The following is a 22,081-nucleotide window of genomic DNA, read 5'->3' on the forward strand; positions in this document are numbered from 1 at the left end:
AATTGATTCATATTTTTACAATATTTCCATTTATGAATGAATCCTTAGTTGAATTAATGAAATTAATGTTTTGGTAGAGAGTTAGTGGGAAGAAAGCTCCGCCAATTTATGTAGATGCATAACAATATTATCTATAGTTATCACAAATTGCTTTTTTCATATCATATACAGTTCAATAATAATTTTCTTAGTCTATATTATGTAAATTCATCTATAATTTTGCTGTTTTGTAAGTTATTGTATATAAGTATATAAGCCAGTATATACTGTTGTAATCTACATGAATAAAGTACTCAATCAATCAATCAACCGAAGTGATTGAGAGTCTTGTCTATTGTTTGTCATGAACGAATTCAAGTACCTAATCTTTGAGTTCCGTAATTCCTGTTTGACTCTATTTCTAAGGCTCCTATATTCTATCAAACTGTCGTAGTCGAATGTTTTTTTTTTTAATTTTCTATGTGCTTTGTCTCTACGTCCCATCATCTTAAGTATGTCTTCAGTCATCCACGGTACTCTTCGTTTTCTATTAATTCTCCTTGTCACATGAGGTGCATGTTTGTCATACAAAGTCAAAGTCAAATTCTCGAATGTCTTGACCATGTCATCAACTGAGTGTAACACTTCAATTTGATGCCATGGAGTCTGAGCCACATCTGTCAGGAAGGCTGCTTCATCAAAGTTTTTGAAGTCTCTATGAAATGTTTAAAGTCTCTAAAAGCTATGAATTCCTGTTCTGGCTTAGGTATCCTATGGGAGAGTACACAGTAGATCAAATCATGTCCAGAAATAGCTGGGACTGGGATTTGGCCTGTTTGAACAGCCTCATTAGGATCACTAACAATAAGAAGGTCAATGAGTGTGTATGATTCATTAGTATGATGAGTTGGATCGAGAGGTGAAATAGTCATGTTTAGGCATTGAAAAATTGTAGTCAGTTGAACATAGTCGAAGTTACGATTTGTCATGTTCAAGTCGGTGTTCATATCCCCCATAACTAGTATACGGTTATAACAAGGCATAAGAGAAAGCAAGGCATTTTCGAAATCTGTGAAATGAGCTATTTTTGGTGGGCGATAACAGATACCAACGAGAAATTTATCAGTACTAGATAAGGATAATCCAAGTAGCATGAACTCTGGTCTGGAACAATACTCAAATACAATTGGAGAAAGAGAGAGATGAAATCCAGTGGTGGAAAATCGAGTCTAATTAGAGATAGAGAGAGATGGAATCCGGTAGTGGAAGATCATGTCCAAGTGAAGATAGAGCGAGATGGAATTCAGTAAAAACTGCAAAAGAGGAGAAAAAGCTAGCAGAAAAACGAAAAATCTTTGAAGAAAGTTATCACATGAGAAAAAATACATTATACAACTGATAAAAAATATATATATTTTTTTTAATGAAATAGGAATAGTTTGATTTACTGTGAGAAAGAATCGAATATCAAGATATCAGACCATATCAAGATATGGATATTTGTAGAAAGTAGTAACAAAGTAAATAAACATTTGAGCATGCTGGATAGCTAGTGGAAAAATCACAATAACAAAGAAGAAGAGAAGAGAAAGAAGGAATGTGCACAATTGAGAAGAACTTTTGAAACTAAACTAAAGAATAAGAGATTGCATATCATATTGTGATGGAATTAAGGCTGTGCAAAGGCCAAAAGCAAACCCCCCACTCATGATACCTTTCAAAGCCTTTTGACTTGCACATCATCAAGCCATCAAAATGAAAAAACTTTCTGATCATCACTTTCCGAGATACGAGCGCCTAAAGCCTCAACATTCGGGACAGAACATATCAAATTCGGTAAGAGACAAACCCATGAGATTCAGAGGATAGATTCTTCATGGTATTGTTGATCTATCAAAACAAAAAGTTTCTGGAAATATTAATTTTTGGAAAAGTTACTCAACCTACCAAAAACAACCAGAAATAACTCAAGTGAAAGTTATTTTTGGCTATTCCTAGCAAACCGAATAACTATCTCGAAAATTGATATTTTCAGAAAATTCTTGTTTCACTAGATCAAAAATACCATCTAGAATCTATCCTCCAAATCTCATGGATCCATATCATACCAAACTTGAAATGTTCCGTCCCAAAAATTCAAACTTCAGTCGCCCACATCTCAAAAAGCAAAGATCGGAAAAAAAATGGTTTCCCGAGAAACCCCCCCCCCCACCCTGACAGCCCGACGATACACAAATCAAAAAACTTGGAAAAATATCACGAGCAGAAAGTTCATTTTCAGCCTCTGCACAGCCTTAATCAAGGGAAGAAGAAGAAGAAGAAGAAGAAGAAGAAGAAGAAGAAGAAGAAGAAGAAGAAGAAGAAGAAGAAGAAGAAGAAGAAGAAGAAGAAGAAGAAGAAGAAGAAGAAGAGAAGAAAAAAAAAAAGAAGAAGAAAAAAAAGAAGAAGAAGAAAAAAAGAAGAAGAAAAAAAAGAAGAAGAAGAAGAAAAAGAAAAAGATGAAGAAGAAGAAGATGAATAAGAAGAAGAAGAAGCAGAATAAAAAGAAGAGGAAGGATTAAAAAGAATAACTATCATCATCGCAACAACCACTACAATCCCAACAGTTATGATAATAATATAAAAAAAGCAACACTATTCTAGTTATCATAATAACTATAGAAATGAGGAAGATGAGAAATGAGAAAGAAAAATAAGAAGTAGAGGAGACGATTGAGAAAGTGCTAGAGATTATCTTAGATGAGTTTTAAATGGGATTTAACGGTGAAATATGTGAACAAGGATAAATAATTATTGGGAGTTGCAATAATGAATAAAGCAGGAAATTGAGTACTGTAATATTTTAGTGATGAATGTCTGAGATGACTTCAAATGAAACACTGCCTCTATATAAACATATGAACAGACTACCTATCTTTCTGTTCTATCAATAATTCTTTACACATTGGCTTCTATTGTTCAAGCTGTGACAATAGTAGATGTTATCATTTATATTCACCTAATATGGAAGAGATTACATCTATACCCAGAACGTATGTTAATCATTCAATTAATTTGAAATTCAGCATTTTCAAAATTATGAATTGAAATGGAACTGATTTTGGCGAGTGATGTAATTTTTCCAGTACCCTCTGGAGTATAGCAGTTGGATCATAGAATGTAGATTTGAGAATTTACTATAGATAAAAATTATTAATGAGTATTATCAAATGTGGATTTCCTTAATGAAATAATTACTGTATTACTGTATATAGCAGTGGAAAGATTCATTATAGAACAGAAGGTCTGCTCATGAATAATGCCAAGGTATATCTGCTGTGAAATTTATAAATACGATTCTCCTATGATTGTAGTGAAGGGCACCTTAGTCATCGAATGCTGAAATGATTCAGTTCACCTTTAGTTTTAGGAGGTCGGTCATCCTCTTGACAGTGTGGACCCTCATGGATCCTCCCTCGCCGATAAATATCTTGATCTTCCCGTCAGATGACCAGACATTCATGTGTCCATCACGGTCGGCCGCAGCGTTGAGGATCTTGAGACGCTCAGTAGTCAGATCCTCGCGAATCGTGACGCTGGAACCCTTCAGCTTCCTCTTCGCGTTGAAGATCATCTTCCTGGTCCGGTAGCTGCACAGACGAACGATGATGGGGCGATCCTTCAGCTTTGCTTGCCCTTGTTGAGGTGGTTGACGCCTTCCAACTCGATGCGAGCGGTTGACATCCGCCAGAGTCACGGGCATGTTCAGCTTCTTGTTGGAGACATCAAGTGCCAGCAGGTCCGTGTCTTCTTTATCGCTCTCCGGGATGCCGAAAATACGAATGGAGTGTCAGCGACCATATTTCTCCAGATCATCGACTTTAAGGTGACAATTCACCTCGATGAGCTCCCGAATTTTTTCATTCAGCCGTTGATTCTCCACTTTCAGCGCCTGTACTTCTTCGAGAATGTTCTTCATTGCCATTGTGACTGCATTTTAAAGGGAGTCTTCAATTTGCAGTCGCATTATGCGAAGGGCCTCCTCAGACAATGAGGGTTCAGAAATAGCTGGGGAAGGTCCTGGCTTATGAGCGTTGACCCCATTTTTCGGCGTGCTTCTAGGCCTGACCATGATGTACCGTTAGGTGGATCACAGGCGAACAGGTATACTGAAGAACTGGGAACGTTTTTTGAAAATAAAAAGAGAGAGAGAATGAGAGAGAATGAGTGAGAGGGATTGATTGATTGATTGACTGCCTTTATTAAAAACCTAGGAGGGCGAAGTTAGGGCGCAGCCGGCCCTCTCTTACACTCAACCCTCAAGTGTAAGGGAGTGAGAATGAGTGAGTGAGAGATTGATTGATTGATCAATTGCCTCTATTAGGGCGGAATTAGGACTCATGGTCAACTCAGCCACACAACCCTAAAGCCTGTTTAGTGCGTAAAGTGTGTGCCTAAGCATTGGTGTATATGTGTGTGTGTGAGAGAAAAAGAAAGAGTGAGAGAGAAAGAGCGAGAGTGTGGGAGTGAATGAGAGGAAGAGAGAGAAAATAAGTGGAAGGGAAGAGTAAAAGAGCGCTAAAGAATAAATCAGTCAACGTCCTGAATAACAATACGAAAATTACATTGACCCATTTCAGATGGACTACACATCTATACAACTAATCACTTGCCGGAATTCTTGACTAATTCCCTTTTGTAGGTTCTGCAATCCCTCCCTGTTTGGAACAATATTCACAATTCAGGTAGCTTAATAGCTTATATGGTCGCCCTTTGTACTGTATCTTTGAAGCTCATTTATGAAGTCCACCAGATCTACTCTGTAGTATGTTGGTGCAAGCAAGAAGTATTAAATATTGGACACAATATGGTCACTGAGACATCTCCAACCTAAAGTGGCGCCTTTCTCATAAAACCTACAAGATCTTATAATACAGAGATATTATTGATTTTACTGCACAGGAGCAGTTGTGAATCTTATTATAATATGATTCTAATTATTTTCATGAATGAATTTTATTGGTGATTCTCGTGTATTGTAAGACTTTTGAATTGTTTGGAACAGGCCCTTGATAACACTAAGACTATGCATATTTCATTGTAGATGTAATAAATCAATCTGTTTATTCGACAGAGGCTGGCTCAAACAGCAATCTGGTTTGTGGACTGTATCAATTACATCAAGAACTTTTTGGGTTGTCTGGCGTCGGGTAGCAAGTTGAACAATTAAAATGGCTAAGTTCACAATAACATAGGCCTACCTTCATGTCCAAATCCTCCTTGCTTCCAGGATCCCGGGTCCAGATCACAATATGAGACAAGACGACACTTGTAATAAATCACAATAAATCAATAGATCACTTTGCAAAAATCGATATTACAAGAAGTGAGCTGTTCGATTGGCTTGCAAACGGCAACTGGCGCAATTATGCTATACGCATCACCCTTCAATTGCCCCCTCCACCACACAATGCCAGAAAACAAAGGGGAACATTCATATAACGTCCAAACATTCCACCCACCTTGGAAGAACTTCCAATAACAAAAAAAAAAAAACCTTTACCGAACCCTACTAGGGAAACTAGGAAAAAAAATATCTTCACTCCTCAGGGGCCATTGAGGAGACTTATATAAAAGGAGTAGGAGGCCCACGGTAAGGAGAGGATGGGCCGAGAAATAATGACTATATACAACCACTATAGATAAAAACAAGAAACAAAGCAACTTGGGAACCTTTCCCACCTATAAAACAAGAAATGAAAAACTATCCTCTAAACTTATTGAAGTTCCCTTCAATAAGGCCTAATCTTCATCAATAGGGAGGAGACATACCCTATTGACAGCCCTAGTGAGACTTCCTTTTGCAGTCTGTACCTCCACCATTCTCACAGTTCCATCCTGTCCAGGGAATATCTTCGTTATTCGACCAAGCCTCCAGTGAAGAGGGAGTAGGTTAATTTCCTTTAAGAGAGCTATACGTCCAATGTTAACATTACTATGTTTTCTGTACCATTTTGTCCGGGTTTGCAAACTAGATACATACTCCAATCGCCAACGTTTCCAGAATGAGGATACAATTCTTTTGAGTAAACTCTATCGATTTCTCAAGTTCACCGATTGAATTGATTCCTCTGAGTCTTTACTCTGTGTTGCTAGAGTAATTTTTCTTGCTCCCAATTCAATCTGTTTGGAATTTTCATCATCATTACCGTGGGTTTGGTGTGGCCAGCACTCCAGCGGTTTGTCTAACCAATCAGAACCATTCCACCACAGAGAATTACCAATTAATTCATTGAGCAATAGTCCTCGACTAGCACAATCAGCTGGATTACATTCGGTTGGCACATATCTGAATTGCTCTGTAGACAGGTGTTCCTGTACTTGACTTACACGATTTGTCACAAACGTAGCCCAATTATGAGGTGAAGACCGAATCCAACTCAATGCCACGGTTGAATAAGTCCAAGCTGCATTATAATCTATGTTTATAATTTTTGAAAGCACTTCTTGAACTTCTTGTAATAATCTAGCTACTAGGACAACCACACAAAGCTCCCATTTCTTCACTACCTCCACGGATGTTATATCATCCCAGTCACATCCTGATTGCCATAGATATTGAATTATACTCTTGAAGGTGAGCATGAAAGGTGTCAAATATGCTAATGGATCAAAAATTTGTGCTAAAGTTGATAAAACATTTTGTTTTGTAGCTAGACTGGATGGAACCTCCACCCTGTAGAAGAGGTAGTCACCAATTGGATTCGATTGGAAGCCAAGAATTTTGATGGTTTTATCAGACTCCAAAGTGAAATCTTTTGCATCAATAGCGCAATGCTCTGGAGGGAGATTTGATAGAATGGTAGAATGATTGCAGGCTCACTTTAGCAATTCAAATTTCCCTTTGCTTAACAATTCAGTAAGCTCAGACTGCAGTTGCTTGGTTGCTTCCATTGTTGAGACTGATGTAACTATATCATCCATGTAAGTAGAAAACCGTGAGGCTTCAGGAGCCGCAGGGAACATTTTTTCTTCATCTTCAATAAACTGATGCGTAGTACAAATAGCAAGAAATGGCGATAATGATACACCATACGACATAGTTGTTAGAGTATACTCTTTCATTTCTTCTCCCGTTTCGGATTTTGTCCATTTTATTTCAGCATTATCCTGTCTATCATCATCTAACTCTCCCAAATTTCGTTTCTCCTTTTCAAAAACATCTTCTCCAATTTCCTTTTTCGGTATGGGTCTTCCCATTGGTTTGATTTCATGTGGCCTATGAATCACTTTTAACTGTATCCCTAAATTACCGTTGATCGGTAAATAACTGTTGAAGGCTATACCTTGTTTACCGGGAACTTCTTCTAAATTATCTCCCAATTCTCCTTCTCGAATCATGGAAACATTTTCTCCGACATTAGTTTTACCTTCAAGATATCCCGATATCTCACTCATATTTGTTTCCTTGGATGGTAATTCTACAATGTATCTACCAGTATTCAAAGGACAAACAGTTGATTTGTATATCTCCTCACAAGTCATTTCACTTTCCAATAATTTTTTTTGTCCTAGGTGGCTCTTCTATGACCCAAAATCGCTTCACCAACTCTTCTAAATTAGCATTGGAATACATGCACAGATTAATTGAGATAGTAGAACTCTCCTCTGATACCTTTCCCATCAGGCAGTAGCCCCATACAGTTTCTAGGGCAGATGGTGTACCAACTGGACCAATCACCTTTCTTACAGTCAGAATGAAGGGGAAGTATTCAGCACCCAATAAAATATCAACCTCCTCTGAAAGGAAAAATTCAGGATCTGCTAGATCCAGTCCTTCAATATGTGCCCAGTACGCATTTTCTATCTGATTTGTAGCTGCTATTTTGTTGACTACCAACGCGGTGATTTTAATGAAGGGTAGTTCGGTGTTTCAAATTCACAGTTAGTAATTTCATCTGTCACTTCCAGTTTAGTATCAGATAATCCATAGATTGGCAAACTATGTGTTTTCTGCACCACTAAACCCAGTTTTTTCATGCATCTCCTTGTGATAAATGATTCGGTGCTTGCACTATCTAATAATACTTTGACCTTATGATAATTGTCTTGATTACCTCGAACTCCCAATTCAACAGTTGGTAACAATACTTAGGAACTATTTACATTCGAAAATACTTTCTTAGCTGAGTCAGTAACAAATGTTTGATGGCTTTGATCAGCGGCGTCATGCATGTCTACCCTGCTCATTTGTTTATCACCGGCCAATGTGTTGGTGTTTTCAACAGGCGGCTGTCTTGGCTCTAAATGGAGGAGCGAATGATGACACAAATTACAGTGACTGCACGGCTTCCTTCTTCTACAATCTCTAATAAAGTGCCCTGCCAATAAACAGCATATACATAGTTTCCATTCTTTTACACGTTTTAATCTACCAGATGGTTTGAGATTCAAGAACACTTTACAATTTTCCAGTTCATGAGAGTTATTACATTCAATACATTTCAGCTCGTCCGACTTCGATTTAACAATCATAGCTGAAGCTTTGTAATTTCTCATAGTGGGTTTCGATTTCTCAAACTGCTTACGTGAGGTGGCTTCTGACGATGTAGAACAGCTTCATCATTCAAAAATATTTGGAAGTTTCTCAAATCGGATACTGTTCCATTTCTTAGCAGTCTCTGCCACTTCTCTCTCAATTCTTCAGTCATTTTTTTATGTAAGACAAATAATAATGGAATTGACCAGTCATTAACTGAATGACCAATTGGTTTTAGTGCTGCAACATACTCAGCTAAATGAGTGATGAATTTTTGTAGCAAGTCTGGTTGCTTATTAACTGCTGGAATATCAAAAATTGCTTGCAAGTATGCGTCAGTCAGCTTGTAAGAGTCATTGTAGCGATTCAATAATATTCTCCATGCCTCAACATAATGATCACTTGTCGATGGGACTACAGAAATGACTGACAGTGCATCGCCTCTCAGTACAGACCGAAGATACATATGTTTTTGTATGTCAGCAATTTGACCATTATTATGAACCGTGGCTTCGAATAAATCTTTAAATTGACTTTTCAAATCGCCATCAAAAGTCATTAAAGGAAGCTTAGGTAGGGCAACTGACGAGATATTTCCAGTTGTAGGTGAAGAAGCTACATTGGAAGAACTAATATTCAAATTTGTTTGAGTGGATGGTAAGGTTTCGAGAATAGCCTTGACAATAAAATAAATCTCATCAAATTGGCTCATCAGAATTTCAAGTTCAGTTGTTCCCAATTGAGGATTTTGTTTGTTATAGTAGCTCTGCATCTTATCTATTATATCATTGAACTCCACCTGGTGGTGATTGATATGCTCACCCATAACTTTCAATAAATTCTTCATTTTTTTTATTTTTCGGATTCTTTTCGACAGCTTTGGCAATTTCATTAATCTGTTTTATTTTATGAATTTAATCTTATTATGATTTTCATCTCTTTGAAACGTCAAGTCTTTGATAACACCCATAGTGAGGCGATAACAGTGAGCGCTCATCGAGAGAGAGAGTGAGACAAAGAACCAAACAAGAATAAGAGGGAAAACACGAGAGCAGGCGACACAATGGAATGAACAATGGCTAGCTTATCTAATCATACAAGCCTAGCCAGCACTTCAACTTATGCTCGGTAGAGAATGATCAGTTACGAGGCTAATAATACCATATCGATACTCATTGGAACAAACAATAACTGCTCTCAATAACGAAGAAACGACAATAATCAAAGCAAATAACTGCAAGTATCCTTTGAAAAAAGTAACAGTTCCAGTTACTGTTACAGCTAGACGACGTATAAGTCTTTCTCTACTTATTGACACGAACTTGCCAGTCCAGCCTTGTGGTGCCAATGCAACAATCTTATGCAATAATACTACTACACAATTATTTACGAAAATATTACTTGTTCTTCTCAATTTCCAACTTTAATTGAGCCCAAATTTCTTAAGAATACCACAAATAAAGTGTATATTCATCTACGACGACAAAAACAAGCCATATGCACAGAAAAACCAAGAATAAAATGGGCATGAAAACGACAAACCTATTAGACGATATTTCAAACTTATGTCCTATTCAAATTCGATTAACAAATCAATCTGGATGGTTGGACCATGTTTATTTGACAGAGGCTGGCTCAAACAGCAATCTGGTTTGTGGACTGTATCAATTACATCGAGAACTTTTTGGGTAGTCTGGCATCAGGTAGCAAGTTGAACAATTAAAATGTCTAAGTGCACAATAACATAGGCCTACCTTCATGTCCAAATCCTCCTTGCTTCCAGGATCTCGGTCCAGATCACGATATGAGACGAGATGACACTTGTAATAAATTACAATAAATCAATAGATCACTTTGCAAAAATCGACATTACGAAAAGTGAGCTGTTCGATTGGCTCGCAAACGGCAACTGGCACGATTATGCTATACGCATCACCCTTCAATTGCCCCCTAAACCACACAACGCCAGACAACAAAGGAGAACATTCATATAACGTCCGAACACAATCAGATATATAGAGATAGAAAGATAGAAAAATAATTGTAATGAAAAAGTATCTTTCCTTACTCTTCAGAATAGTTATCTCAAACGTCAGAAAAAATCATAAACTCAAGTCTTCTAATTCCAATTCTCAAGAAGTATGAAATTCCAGTAAAGTGAATACTCTAGAGAATAAGGAGACCTATCTAATGAAAAATATTGATTAAAATTTCAAGATTAGATGAGTTCGTTCTCTTATGGATAATGAATCAACATGAGCGCTTTCTAGCCTACCTTGAAAAGTACACAAACCGGACTCTGGAAGTTCATACACGTTAGTGGTGATTTTCTTCTGAGCCCAACTCGCCGGATGGGGCCTGTGAGCCCGATCCGCGAGCCGGACTCGCCCTTTAAATACAGAGGTTGTTGAAGATCTGTTATAATTAGGATTTCATGAAAATGAATGTTCAAAATAATGAAATTCGAGTTCGAGCAACAGTTTACCTAGTTATTATTAATATCAGGCTATATTTCACCCACCTCAACTGGTCTCAGATTTGAGTTACCTTCAGTCTGAACTTGTACTGGTGCAAAAAGTATAATATTAAACAATAAACCAATGTAATAATTCAAATTATAATAAGTATAAGAGATTGAAAATAATTTGACTAATGAGAAATTTTAAAATTTGAATAATATTCTAGTGCTATTTGACTTTTATCTTGTAATTCTTGTTAATAATCTGTAATCTGTTATCAAGCCATGAAGCACCTCCCACCATTTGAATGGGGGTTCAATATTGTTAAATTATTAATAGCTTAGAGTTATCAATAAAAATAATACACATAAAAATTATGTCAATACAATATAATATAAAACATATATTGATTGGATAGTGCTTGATCTTATGAATAAGTATCTGAATGTATCAAGGTATCTCTCTCTGATAATTGACAGTGGACACTCCTCAGATTTTGTCACCAGGCAACAAAGTTGCACGCCGTCAAACTGGGCTGCATTCCTTAGAGTGCGAGTTTAGCGGTGCATGCAACGACAAACTGGCACTACTAAGATTTTGTCACCAAACGACAAAGGTGAACGCCGTCAAATTGGACTGCATTCCTTAGAGTGCAAGTTTGGCGCACCATGCAACGACAAACTGGCACTCATGAGATTTTGTCACCAAACGACAAAGTTGCACGCCGTCAAACTGGGCTGCATTCCTCAGAGTGCAAGTTTGGTGGTGCATGCAACGACAAACTGGGCTGAAAAACCAGCCCAGTTTGTCGTAGGCCCACTTTTTCGCCAGCCCAGTTTGACACGGTCCCGTTGTATGTTATGTCTGGAAAGTGGAAACTGTGGTTCAGATATGTACTGCCCGTCAGGAATAGCATGAGCTCTGAGTTCAAGATGCGCAGTAGCCCGAGAGAGAATTTTAGTGGTGGGGGAAGCATTTGACTCAGTCACAACTTGACCTCCGTACGGTGCACATCGCTCCGGTTTGCATATGCCTAATAGCATAAGCAGTAGGAAAGGCGACAGTGAGCCTTTCCGTCTCAACAAGCTCCAGCCACCTCCCCTCTCTTAGTTTCGAGCGGCCTCCCTACTCTCACTCCATTATCTCTCCTATCGCGCATCTCACAGTTCATGCTATTCCTGCCTACTAGTAACTAGTTTGTTATCAAACTAGGAGAGTGACATCTGATTTACTAAGACTTCCTAAATCGTATACTACTTGTTTTCAGAAATCGTTTGTATTTCTTGGCGTCAAGTTTTTCAACAATATTCATCTTGAAACTAAGAGAACACAAAATCGATTTGCTTTCAAGACAAAAGTTCTTGTATGGCTTAGAGGTCTTATGCCTAACTATCTAGAGACCTTATTCAATGTGATTTTCATAGTGAAAATACTCTGATAATGGTGGTTATGCATTGGGATAATGAGCTGGAATTGGAAAGTGAACATGGTGAGTGTGAATGTGTGAGTGATTGTTTGCTAATTTTTCTCTTTTTCTATTTTTCTACTTCTCTATAGATTCATAAATTATCAGATATATATTCCTGCTCGCAGACGTGGAGTGTTGTACTCCCAGCAAGCAGTATTTTTCATTCAAATTCACAAATTATTTGTTTAGCATGTTTGAATCCTTCTCTGAAGTTATTGTTTTATAATTCGAGTATTATGTACTTTTTAATAATTAGCTTATTACTCTAATATTGTATGATATTTTCAAAGGAATTTCAAAGGTATGATATCCAAGCTGTATGATATTTTTAAAGGAATTTCAAAGGTATGATATCCAAGCTGTATGATATTTTCTCTCTTATAATTTGTAAATATTGTGAATAAAATATTGATTGAATAAAATTTGAATTTAAATCTGAATTAGTCGCCACCAGGTACGTTTTGCTGAAAAAACTCAGAACACGAAAAGAACACAAGAAAACTCAGAGTTTTTCATGCAATGATTCTGGAGTGAAATCTGAAAATCCAAGGTTTTTGGGGCAACCTGTGAAAAGGTCCAGGGATAGGTTAACTTTCTGTATTCAAGCTGTCGAATACTCCAGAATCATTACATGAAACATTCTGCTTGTTCGGAATTAATTCCTCAAACGACCCCTTTCCACTATCTCGCGACTTATTCTCAAAAAGACTATGTCTAGACTCTGATCCAAAGGATTTTGTGCTAATCGAATATAAACATTCATATGAACGCAGATGGTTATCGGAGAGAGTAATACCGTTATTACTTTGACAGTGTGAGAGTGGGACAAAATATGTAACAAGCAGGCATGACGTAAAAATGTGCGTGCGTGTAGGAGAGTGATCTAATGTGAGATGTGTGATCCACTCCCATTTAACCACGGAACGGATATTGTATAGGTCCCATCGACGTCTTCCTCCTGCTTTCCTCCATTTCTACTTTCTTGTTCAACATCACCCCTTCTCCCTTTTTTCCTCTTTCTACATCTTCTTCTTTCCACAATTCTTCATAATTTTCTCCTTCATCAACTTTTACTTTCACCAAGCAAAGCTTGAAAATTTGTTTCACGATTCTATTCAACTGACAATTTACCAATGAATTACCAAAATGAGAGTTCAGTTTAAGATACGTTTCAGAAAGAAGCATGGTGATCGATGATTATCTAAAAACTGAAGATGTACAGATAAAAGAGCATCGCTTTAAACTCTGAATCACATATCAAGTTTTGGTTTTTCATCATCTAAGTTCAATACTCCATTACTTCTATCCTTTCAGTACCACTCTATCTCCAAATCACTTTGGTTGACATCACTATACGGTATTAAAAACTTATTTTTCGTCAAAATGCACAGCCAACATTGGATTCCAGGCCTGCTGCTTTGAGGTTGAAAAGACTGTCTACAAACAGTTGTAAATAAAAACAGTTGATCTCTATTTATAAAATAGAAATATAGTACACTTTTTTTTAAATTAGAGTAATAGATTTAAAATTCAAATTATAACAAGTAGTTTCACAGTCCTACACCATCTTCATGTTTAAAATAATGAACTTCAAATCATTATTAAATGAATAATTTTTATAATTATATTTTATAAATAAAAATAAGTAGCCCTAAATTCATACATTTTAAGAACAGTTGATCTCTATTCACGAACCGTAAAGTTAAGGTCGCAAAATTTTTTGATCACATTTAGATGGCCTACTTCATTATCCATGACGAGTAGGCCCGTTTTAGGTATGTTTACCCTGCAAAATGATTCTTTCCGGCGGTGCGACGTAATGTACTATTTCCAGTTGGAAAGATGAAAAATATAGTTAGTTGCTAGCGTCTTACTTCCATTAGCATTGTTGGTTGTAGACATCTATGACACTCACAATAATTGACAGTGTTTGAATTAGGATTACTACAGTGTTTGGAGTCAGGTTATAATTGTCGTACTATCATCAACATCGACAAAAATATCAGTTTCAATAGATTGGAGTAAATGGTAAATGGTCTTACTTCCATCAACGTCGATACAAATAGATCCCTCACAGCAATACTCGTTGGCACTGCATCTCCTGCCGTAGCATGGAACTTGCCCTTCGAGCTCAGCTTCTTGCAGCTCTTGAAATGAATCGAGTTCTCCGGGATTCTGTGTCAGACAAATGGAGACACAATACATCACTGCAATATTCACAAATATATCATAGATATAGCTCACCACTCTCAGACCTTTTTATCTATTCTCTTTTTCAATTAACTGATGCTTTTAGATTCAGTTTTTTAGATGTTTTTTTAGATGATACCAGTACCCTATGAATAACCGGTACCTGTGCTCAGCAGAAAGAATTTCATGAAATAACAGAAAATAATTCTTATTCCTGAGATGTGTCTTCTAGTGGCCACGCAAGTATTTCGAGATTCATCTCCAAATAATTGAATATTCATTGAATTGAATTAAATTGCCCTTCAATTTAGCAGAAAAGCATATAAAACGTTGATTCAGGTTATGAAAAATTTTTTAATAAATGAATTGAAATGAATTAGTGAAAATGAATGCCTCTCTTTGTATATATTTATAGGCAATATACAGTTTTAGTAAACTTGAAAAATCTAGAAAAACCGTTTGGAAGAGCAACGAAAAATATCTAAAGTATTTTAAAATTGAAGGATAATAAGGTAATATCCACCTGTAAGAATGGCTGGGCCCGGAACGAGCTCCCACCATAACCGCCAGAGAGCATTTCAGGGGTGAGCCGCTGGAAGAGCCCCCCCCAGGCGTCGCTAGGCTGCACCAGCAAGCAGCCTATGCCTATGCCCACCATCACCACAGCACAAATCGTCTTCATATCTCTGAAACCAACAACAAATTCACTGTTCAAACTTCCTAGATAACTTTGATAAGACAAACAAGAGGTGTAACATTTGGTTAATCTAGATCCTCTTCAGACCCAAATGCACATATGTGGATAAATTATCTGTGATTTTTCTAGAGTGACACAGTTTGAATTTCGCGTCTGTCTATGTTCAGTTGCCTTCTATAACGTCTCTTCCATAGCCTCTCTAGTTTTCGTACGTCTATGCTCATGCCAGCCAGCAGAATAAAGATGGCTGCCACGGACTGCACATGATTTGTGTTTACGTCTGTACTGAGGCTAGTATTATCTTTATTATTAATTACCTGATAGTTTCAATGCCATTTTTTTCAGTGGTTTATTTGGTTGATACATCAGATAAACATTTCTTATTGGTTTTATGTCTCTACTCTGACTATTTAATTTGTTATGCTTGGTGAAAATATTTTATCATCACATGTGTACATTGGGACTCAATAACAAGACTAGGCAATATGAAATTGTCAACACATGTGCACATTAGGTCTCAATCAGATAGTACAATTATTCACTGCATTATGTATTTTCCAATGTTTTTCAATGTTTTCCAGTGTTTTTCGATGTTTTTCAGTGTTTTTAGACGTTTTTCATTGTTTTTTCAGTGTTTTTTGATGTTTTTTCAGTGTTTTCCAGTGTTTTTCAATGTTTTTTCAGTGTTTTTCAATGTTTTTCGATGTTTTTTTTATGTTTTCTCGATGTTTTTCAATGTTTTTCAATGTTTTTTCAATGTTTTTCAGTGTTTTTCGATGTGACTCGATGTTTTTCAATGCTTTTTACAGTGTTTTCCAATGTTTTTTGATGTATTTCAGATGTTTCTCGATGTTTTCCAATGTTTTTTTCGATGTTTTTCAATGTTTTTTTCATTGTTTTTTAATGTTTTCAGTGTTTTTCGATGTTTTTCTATGTTTTTCCAGTTTTTTCAATGTTTTTCATTGTTTTTCAATGTTTTTCGATATTTTTCAATGCTTTTCAATGTTTTTCAGTGTTTTTCAATGATTTTCAATGTTTTTCGATGTTTGATCTAATCAATCTAATCAATCAGATTGATTTTATTGTCTAATACTTTTTCTAATTTTGTACTGCTTAAGATTTTCTATTCTAACTTTAGTTTTGAATTTATTTAAAGATTTTCATTGATGTAGTATTATTATCTTTTCTGATGGATTGGGTTTTTCCTAACATGCATTTCACTTTAAAAACACTTTTCTTCATTGAATTGTATTGTACACTAATTGTACATTTTTCTATTTGAATTTTTTAATTGTAGAAAATAATTAAGTTTGCATTTATTAGTATTTGGAGTACATATAATAGCATAGTTTCTCAATTAAGTTATAATCATTTTTGTCAGAAATTATCATCAGAATTTCTATTTGAATTTTTTAATTGTAGAAAATAATCAAGTTTGCATTTATTAGTATTTGGAGAACATAGAATAGCATAGTTTCTTACTTATAATTATTTTTGTCAGAAATTGTTATCAGATTCTAATTTTGTCAATTTAAATTTGACATTCAATTGATTGTATTATTCTTCTAATGTATGAAATAATTAACATTGCATTTGGAGAACATTGAATAGCATAATTTCTCACTTTTAATGTGTATTTCTGACAGAAATGTCTTCAGATTCTACTTTTGTCAATAAGAATTAAGTATTTTATTGTTTGGAATAATTAAGATTGCATTTGAAAAACATTAAATTGTTGAATTACTCACTTTTAATTATTATTTTTGTCAGAAATATCCTTGGATTGTAATTTTTGTCATTTTCAATGGAAGTAGTTATTGAGACCCAATGTACACACATGTGCATAAATTGTTGCACCCCCCCAAAAAAACTCTGAAAATTAAAAAATGCCATGAGAGGTCTTAAATGACCTATAGGAACCCAGAAAAGTTCATTCGAACAATTTTTAAACACTGAGGATGGCTTGGGACTGAAGAGGTAAGAAATCGATTTTGAATTGGCTTTATGGTAGTGATTGATGTACTGTATAGATACGAAAAACAAATAATACACCTTAGATTGAAAACTCAATTGTAATTTGTTATGCACACGTATGTGTGTTGCACATAGCATCATGACATCCTGACTGACTGAACTACAAAAAGCTGACTTACAGTTATGCATAGAGCGCAAGTTATGAGTGATAATTCATAATATAATAACTACATTCATATTTTATCATATCTATTATAACTCAATAACTTATAAGTTATATGTGAAAATTATACCTTTTTGTAATATAAGTGCTTTAATCAGCTTTTTCTCTCACCCCATTCGAGGGTTAAGTGTAAGAGAGGGCCGGCTGCGCCCTAACTTCGCCCTCCTAGGTTTTTAATAATGGCAGTCAATCAATCAATCAATCATTAGCTCTCTGAATTCTGTCAGCATTGAACTCCATATAGAGCAATGCTGCAAGGTTTGCACAGGCTATAACACTTGTTATGGCGAATGTTCACCCTATCAAACTAATCTAATAGAACCTTGCAGGGTTCTCTTCCAAAAAAACACCAAGAGCAGCTCTGTACCTACTTTCCATTGAATTTAAATGAATTCTCAAAGTTAAAAAGCAACTTTCGAAACACTCTTTATTGTACAATCGAAATTACCCAAATAATATTGCAAGTATATTGGCCGCTTAAGCTACACTTAGATTCAAATGTAAATATTAGTTTTATAGGATACTAGAGATGATATTAATATTCTTAGTTAACCACCAAATAAAAAATCAATGTTACAAATTCTAATTTATATTTCAGTTTGTGGATATCTGAACAATCATCTCAACTATGCACCATTCAGAACGAAAAGATAGAGTTTGAAAGCGATATTGAAATTTCTTCCACAGAACCTATCTTTGGAAAGGTAGAGAGAATACTGCGCCTGATTTATAAAAACGACTACGTAATTTCTGGTACTGTTTCGTGTGCGAAATCTCACGCAAGATCAAAATGGCGTTTTGAGCATGGTGTAAGATCCTTCATAGTAATCAGCTTCAGCAGCCTTCAACCAGTAGAGAAGGAAAAACAAAAATTTTAGTGATTAGTTTCCAGCCTACACCATTCATTTGATTGCTTGTTGCTTTGCTTACTTTGTTCTTTATTCAAGCAATGGTCTACTATATTGTTATCATTTCAACATTAATGAGTGACGTCGAATGGAAAGCCTGCAGTCTTACAATGGTTGTTAACAAATCATATGGAATTGGGGACATACAATGGGGGCTCACACATAAACAAATTTCAAGGATTTTTTATGTGTGATTAGCGACTACCCTACAATGTGACTTGCTTTTACTAACCACGTCACCACAGAGTAGAGGCGACTTTATTTTCTTGAAGAATAAAAACGCATATAATAAAATACATAATATTTTAGGATTAAACAAACCAGCTGGATGGATCACAGATATTTTTATTTCTCTCACTTTTAGTGAATACAATGATGGTTGCTATAATTCACTCTCAATAAAAATAAAACGCTCATATCGTTGTTTTGAAATAGTATTTGGAAATATTTGCCAAATTATAGTAATGACTGAAACGATACTACAGCAGTATTAGCTTCAAAACTACCTTCTGGCGGTATAGAACCGACCTGAAGTAACATCAGATCTGTCACCATCTCTCCCATCATCCACACACCAACACCAGCTCAACCTTATTCACAGCAAAACAAATCTCATCAAAATATAATACATAGTTGTTATTCTCTTCAATTTGTTAACTATGGCTCAACTCACACTTATGCGACTCAGGTCGAAAAGAGACTCAAATCTAGTCGAGAGCATGTGTTTCCAAATAGTGACACTCAGACGAGTCGATTCTAGTTTCCGCGACGTCACCATTTGAAAACACATGCTCTCGACTAGAGTCGAGTCTCTTTTCGATCTGAGTAGCGTAAGTGTGAGTTGAGCCTAACAGTAGACCTCGCGCTCTGTGAGTTACTTTAACCTGTTGTTAGGTTTTCTCAAAACTGAAAAAATAATTCATTAATTGGAAATTTACTATAATGTGGAGTAACATCCTTATTGGAATAGAATGAGAAACACACATTCATCATCAATCTTCTTTCCAAAGAATGAGATGTTTGTTTAATAATATTTTGACATGTGATAAGAGATAGAGAAGACTGACCTACAATTCTTCAGCTGAATCAGCTAGTATTTGCATTATTTACTAAATATTTGCAATATTTAAATATTTGTTTCTCTCTTATCAATCTTGAATTTCATTCTCAGCAATCAAACAATCTATACAATACTTTTTTCGAAGGGAGTAGCATATTTTCAAGGGAAGTAGGAAATTACTCCTATTGCTATTATAATTTCATAAGATAATATGGGTTGCATCTTTGTTCAATGAGTATTTCTTGGAATGTGGTACTGAACGGACGAGCTCTGCTGGGCTGAGTCATGAGAAGCGTTATCTAAATAAAATAGGTAGACAATTTGACATATTCAGATTCAGAGCTATTACTGAGAGTGAGTTGAAAGGAGCGATCTTGGGTTTGAAAAATACTGGTTCATGTGGCTGGGATGAAATTTCTTCCAGGGTAGTGAAATGGGTATGTCCCATTATATTGCAGCCTCTCACGCACGTTTTAAATGTGTGTCTCAAGGAAGGGATATTCCCACAGAAACTAAAATTCGTTGTCATTAAACCCATCCATAAGGAAGAAAGTAAAAAAGATGTAAAGAATTATCGGCCTATAGCATTATTGACGACTTTCTCCAAGATTTTCGAAAGGGTTATATTTCAACAGATGTCTGCTTACTTGGAGAGTGAAAGAATATTTTATAATAAACAATATGGTTTCAGAAGGGGTGCATCAACTAAGTCGGCCACGTTTGATGTTATATCCGATTTGTTGGGGGCTCTGGATGGGTCGCGGAGGGCTGTGGGTGTCTTCTGTGATTTATCCAGAGCGTTCGAGATGGTCGATCATGAACTCCTTTTGAGTAAGCTTGAATTTTATGGATTTAGAGGTCATGCAGAGGTGTTTTTTAGATCCTATCTTGTGGATAGATACCAGGCTGTAAAAAATGATTGTGATGGCTCTCAGGTGCTTTCTGAATGGCAGATGGTTAAGCGAGGGGTTCCTCAGGGCTCCATACTTGGGCCTACATTGTTTAATATATTTACGACTTGTCCTACAATGTTGATGGTAAATTGGTGTTGTATGCTGACGACACAACAATCTTACTTGAAGGAAACAACTATCAAAATGTCATGGAGAAGGCTAAGATTGCCATGCAGCAGCTCAATGGATGGTTTTATGATAATTCCTTGAAGCTTAATCTAAGCAAGACAAATTTTATTAAGTTCTCTATGAGAGGTAATGAGAATGATCCAGCTATTGTGGGATGGGAGTGTCCTGCTACTGATAGCACAAAGTTTTTGGGGATTGAATTGCAGGCAAACTTGTAGTGGGATGGTCACATAGAGAAACTCCAGAAAAGGCTTTACCATGCTCTCTTTGCTCTGAGGACTGTTAAGTCGAATTCAAATCTCAAGACAGCTCTAAAGGTTTACCATGGGTATTTTCTTTCACTTATTAGATTTAGTATTTTGTTTTGGGGGGCTGGAAGAATTCATTTGAACACAAACTTAAAAATGCAGAAAAAAGCACTTCGGATTTTGGGGGGAGTGGGTCCATCTTTCTCCTGTAAGACCATATTCAAGGCACTCCGACTACTTACAGTTCCAGCGATATACTTCCTTGAAGTTGTTTCGTTTGTGTTCAAAAACAAAAATATTTTTAATGCTAACCAAATTTGTCATACTTATGAAATACGAGGTAAAAATACAGGATTATTCCAGTTCCCTATCCATAGACTGACTCTTCTCGAAAAGGGACCGTATTATTCAGGACTCAAGTGTTTTAATTGCATTCCCGAGGATGTAAGGCTGTGTAGCAGCTATAAGTTATTTGTTTCAAAGATAATTAGGACACTGGTAGAGGCTTGTCCTTATACCATTGAGGAGTGTTTTAGAGCATTCATGTGACTCCATTCTAAAAATGACATGTTGTATGCCACTTGAGCACCGCTCAGAATTTGTGGCTTCACACAACAAAAATATAATAATAATAATAATAATAATAATAAGAATAATAATAATAATAATAATAATAATAATAATAATATGTGAATGTACAGTACAAGTTACAATCATTTCAAACGTTGTAAATATCTTCAATTCATATTAAATTTCGATTAGACTCTTTCGAACCAATGAATTGACGCTAGTAAGTCTAGTTACACACACATCGATTTTTGGACGTACGTTTTTTTTGCCGTCCTTATAAGTTGTATTAGATTGAACATAACTTGGTTAACACGTGATGTGTTTCTGCACACATAATGTGTTTGCCAAGTTCCTTTCTATCTGCTAGTATTTATGAGAACGGCGTGAAACCGACTGAAATTCGATCTGTGTTTAACTGGCTTTAGTCTTGATAATTTTGAATTATCTGTAAGTTTTATTAGAATCATTGAGCTACTAGGAATAAAATACAAAATAGTTCGGCTGGGAGAGCTGCGTGTGATTAGAGCGCCCGTGATCATATACTGGATGTACAATCATGCAATGTGCAAAGACCCAGAGAACACAACAGTGGGAAAACTTCATTTGGCTTATACATGTTTGGGATAGGAAATACACGAATGATGCACCACCACGTCTGAACTACTGAACTGATTATCTTTAAATTTTGCATATAGATTTTTAATA

General features: G+C 36.0%; 1 protein-coding gene across 1 annotated transcript in view; it reads right to left on the bottom strand.

Annotated features, from left to right (window-relative positions):
• LOC111050122 (ITG-like peptide) overlaps positions 1 to 22,081 on the bottom strand; it is a 358,595-nt gene that overhangs the window by 283,746 nt on the left and 52,768 nt on the right. The window contains exons 2-3 of the mRNA XM_039443312.1: positions 15,138 to 15,300; positions 14,467 to 14,599 (exon numbers count right to left, since the gene is read on the bottom strand). Coding sequence (XP_039299246.1) covers positions 14,467 to 14,599; positions 15,138 to 15,296 — 292 coding nt within the window. The 5' untranslated portion in view covers positions 15,297 to 15,300. The remainder of the gene's footprint in view (positions 1 to 14,466; positions 14,600 to 15,137; positions 15,301 to 22,081) is intronic.

This window comes from Nilaparvata lugens, chromosome X (assembly GCF_014356525.2).
Source record: "Nilaparvata lugens isolate BPH chromosome X, ASM1435652v1, whole genome shotgun sequence".
NCBI lineage: Eukaryota > Metazoa > Arthropoda > Insecta > Hemiptera > Delphacidae > Nilaparvata > Nilaparvata lugens.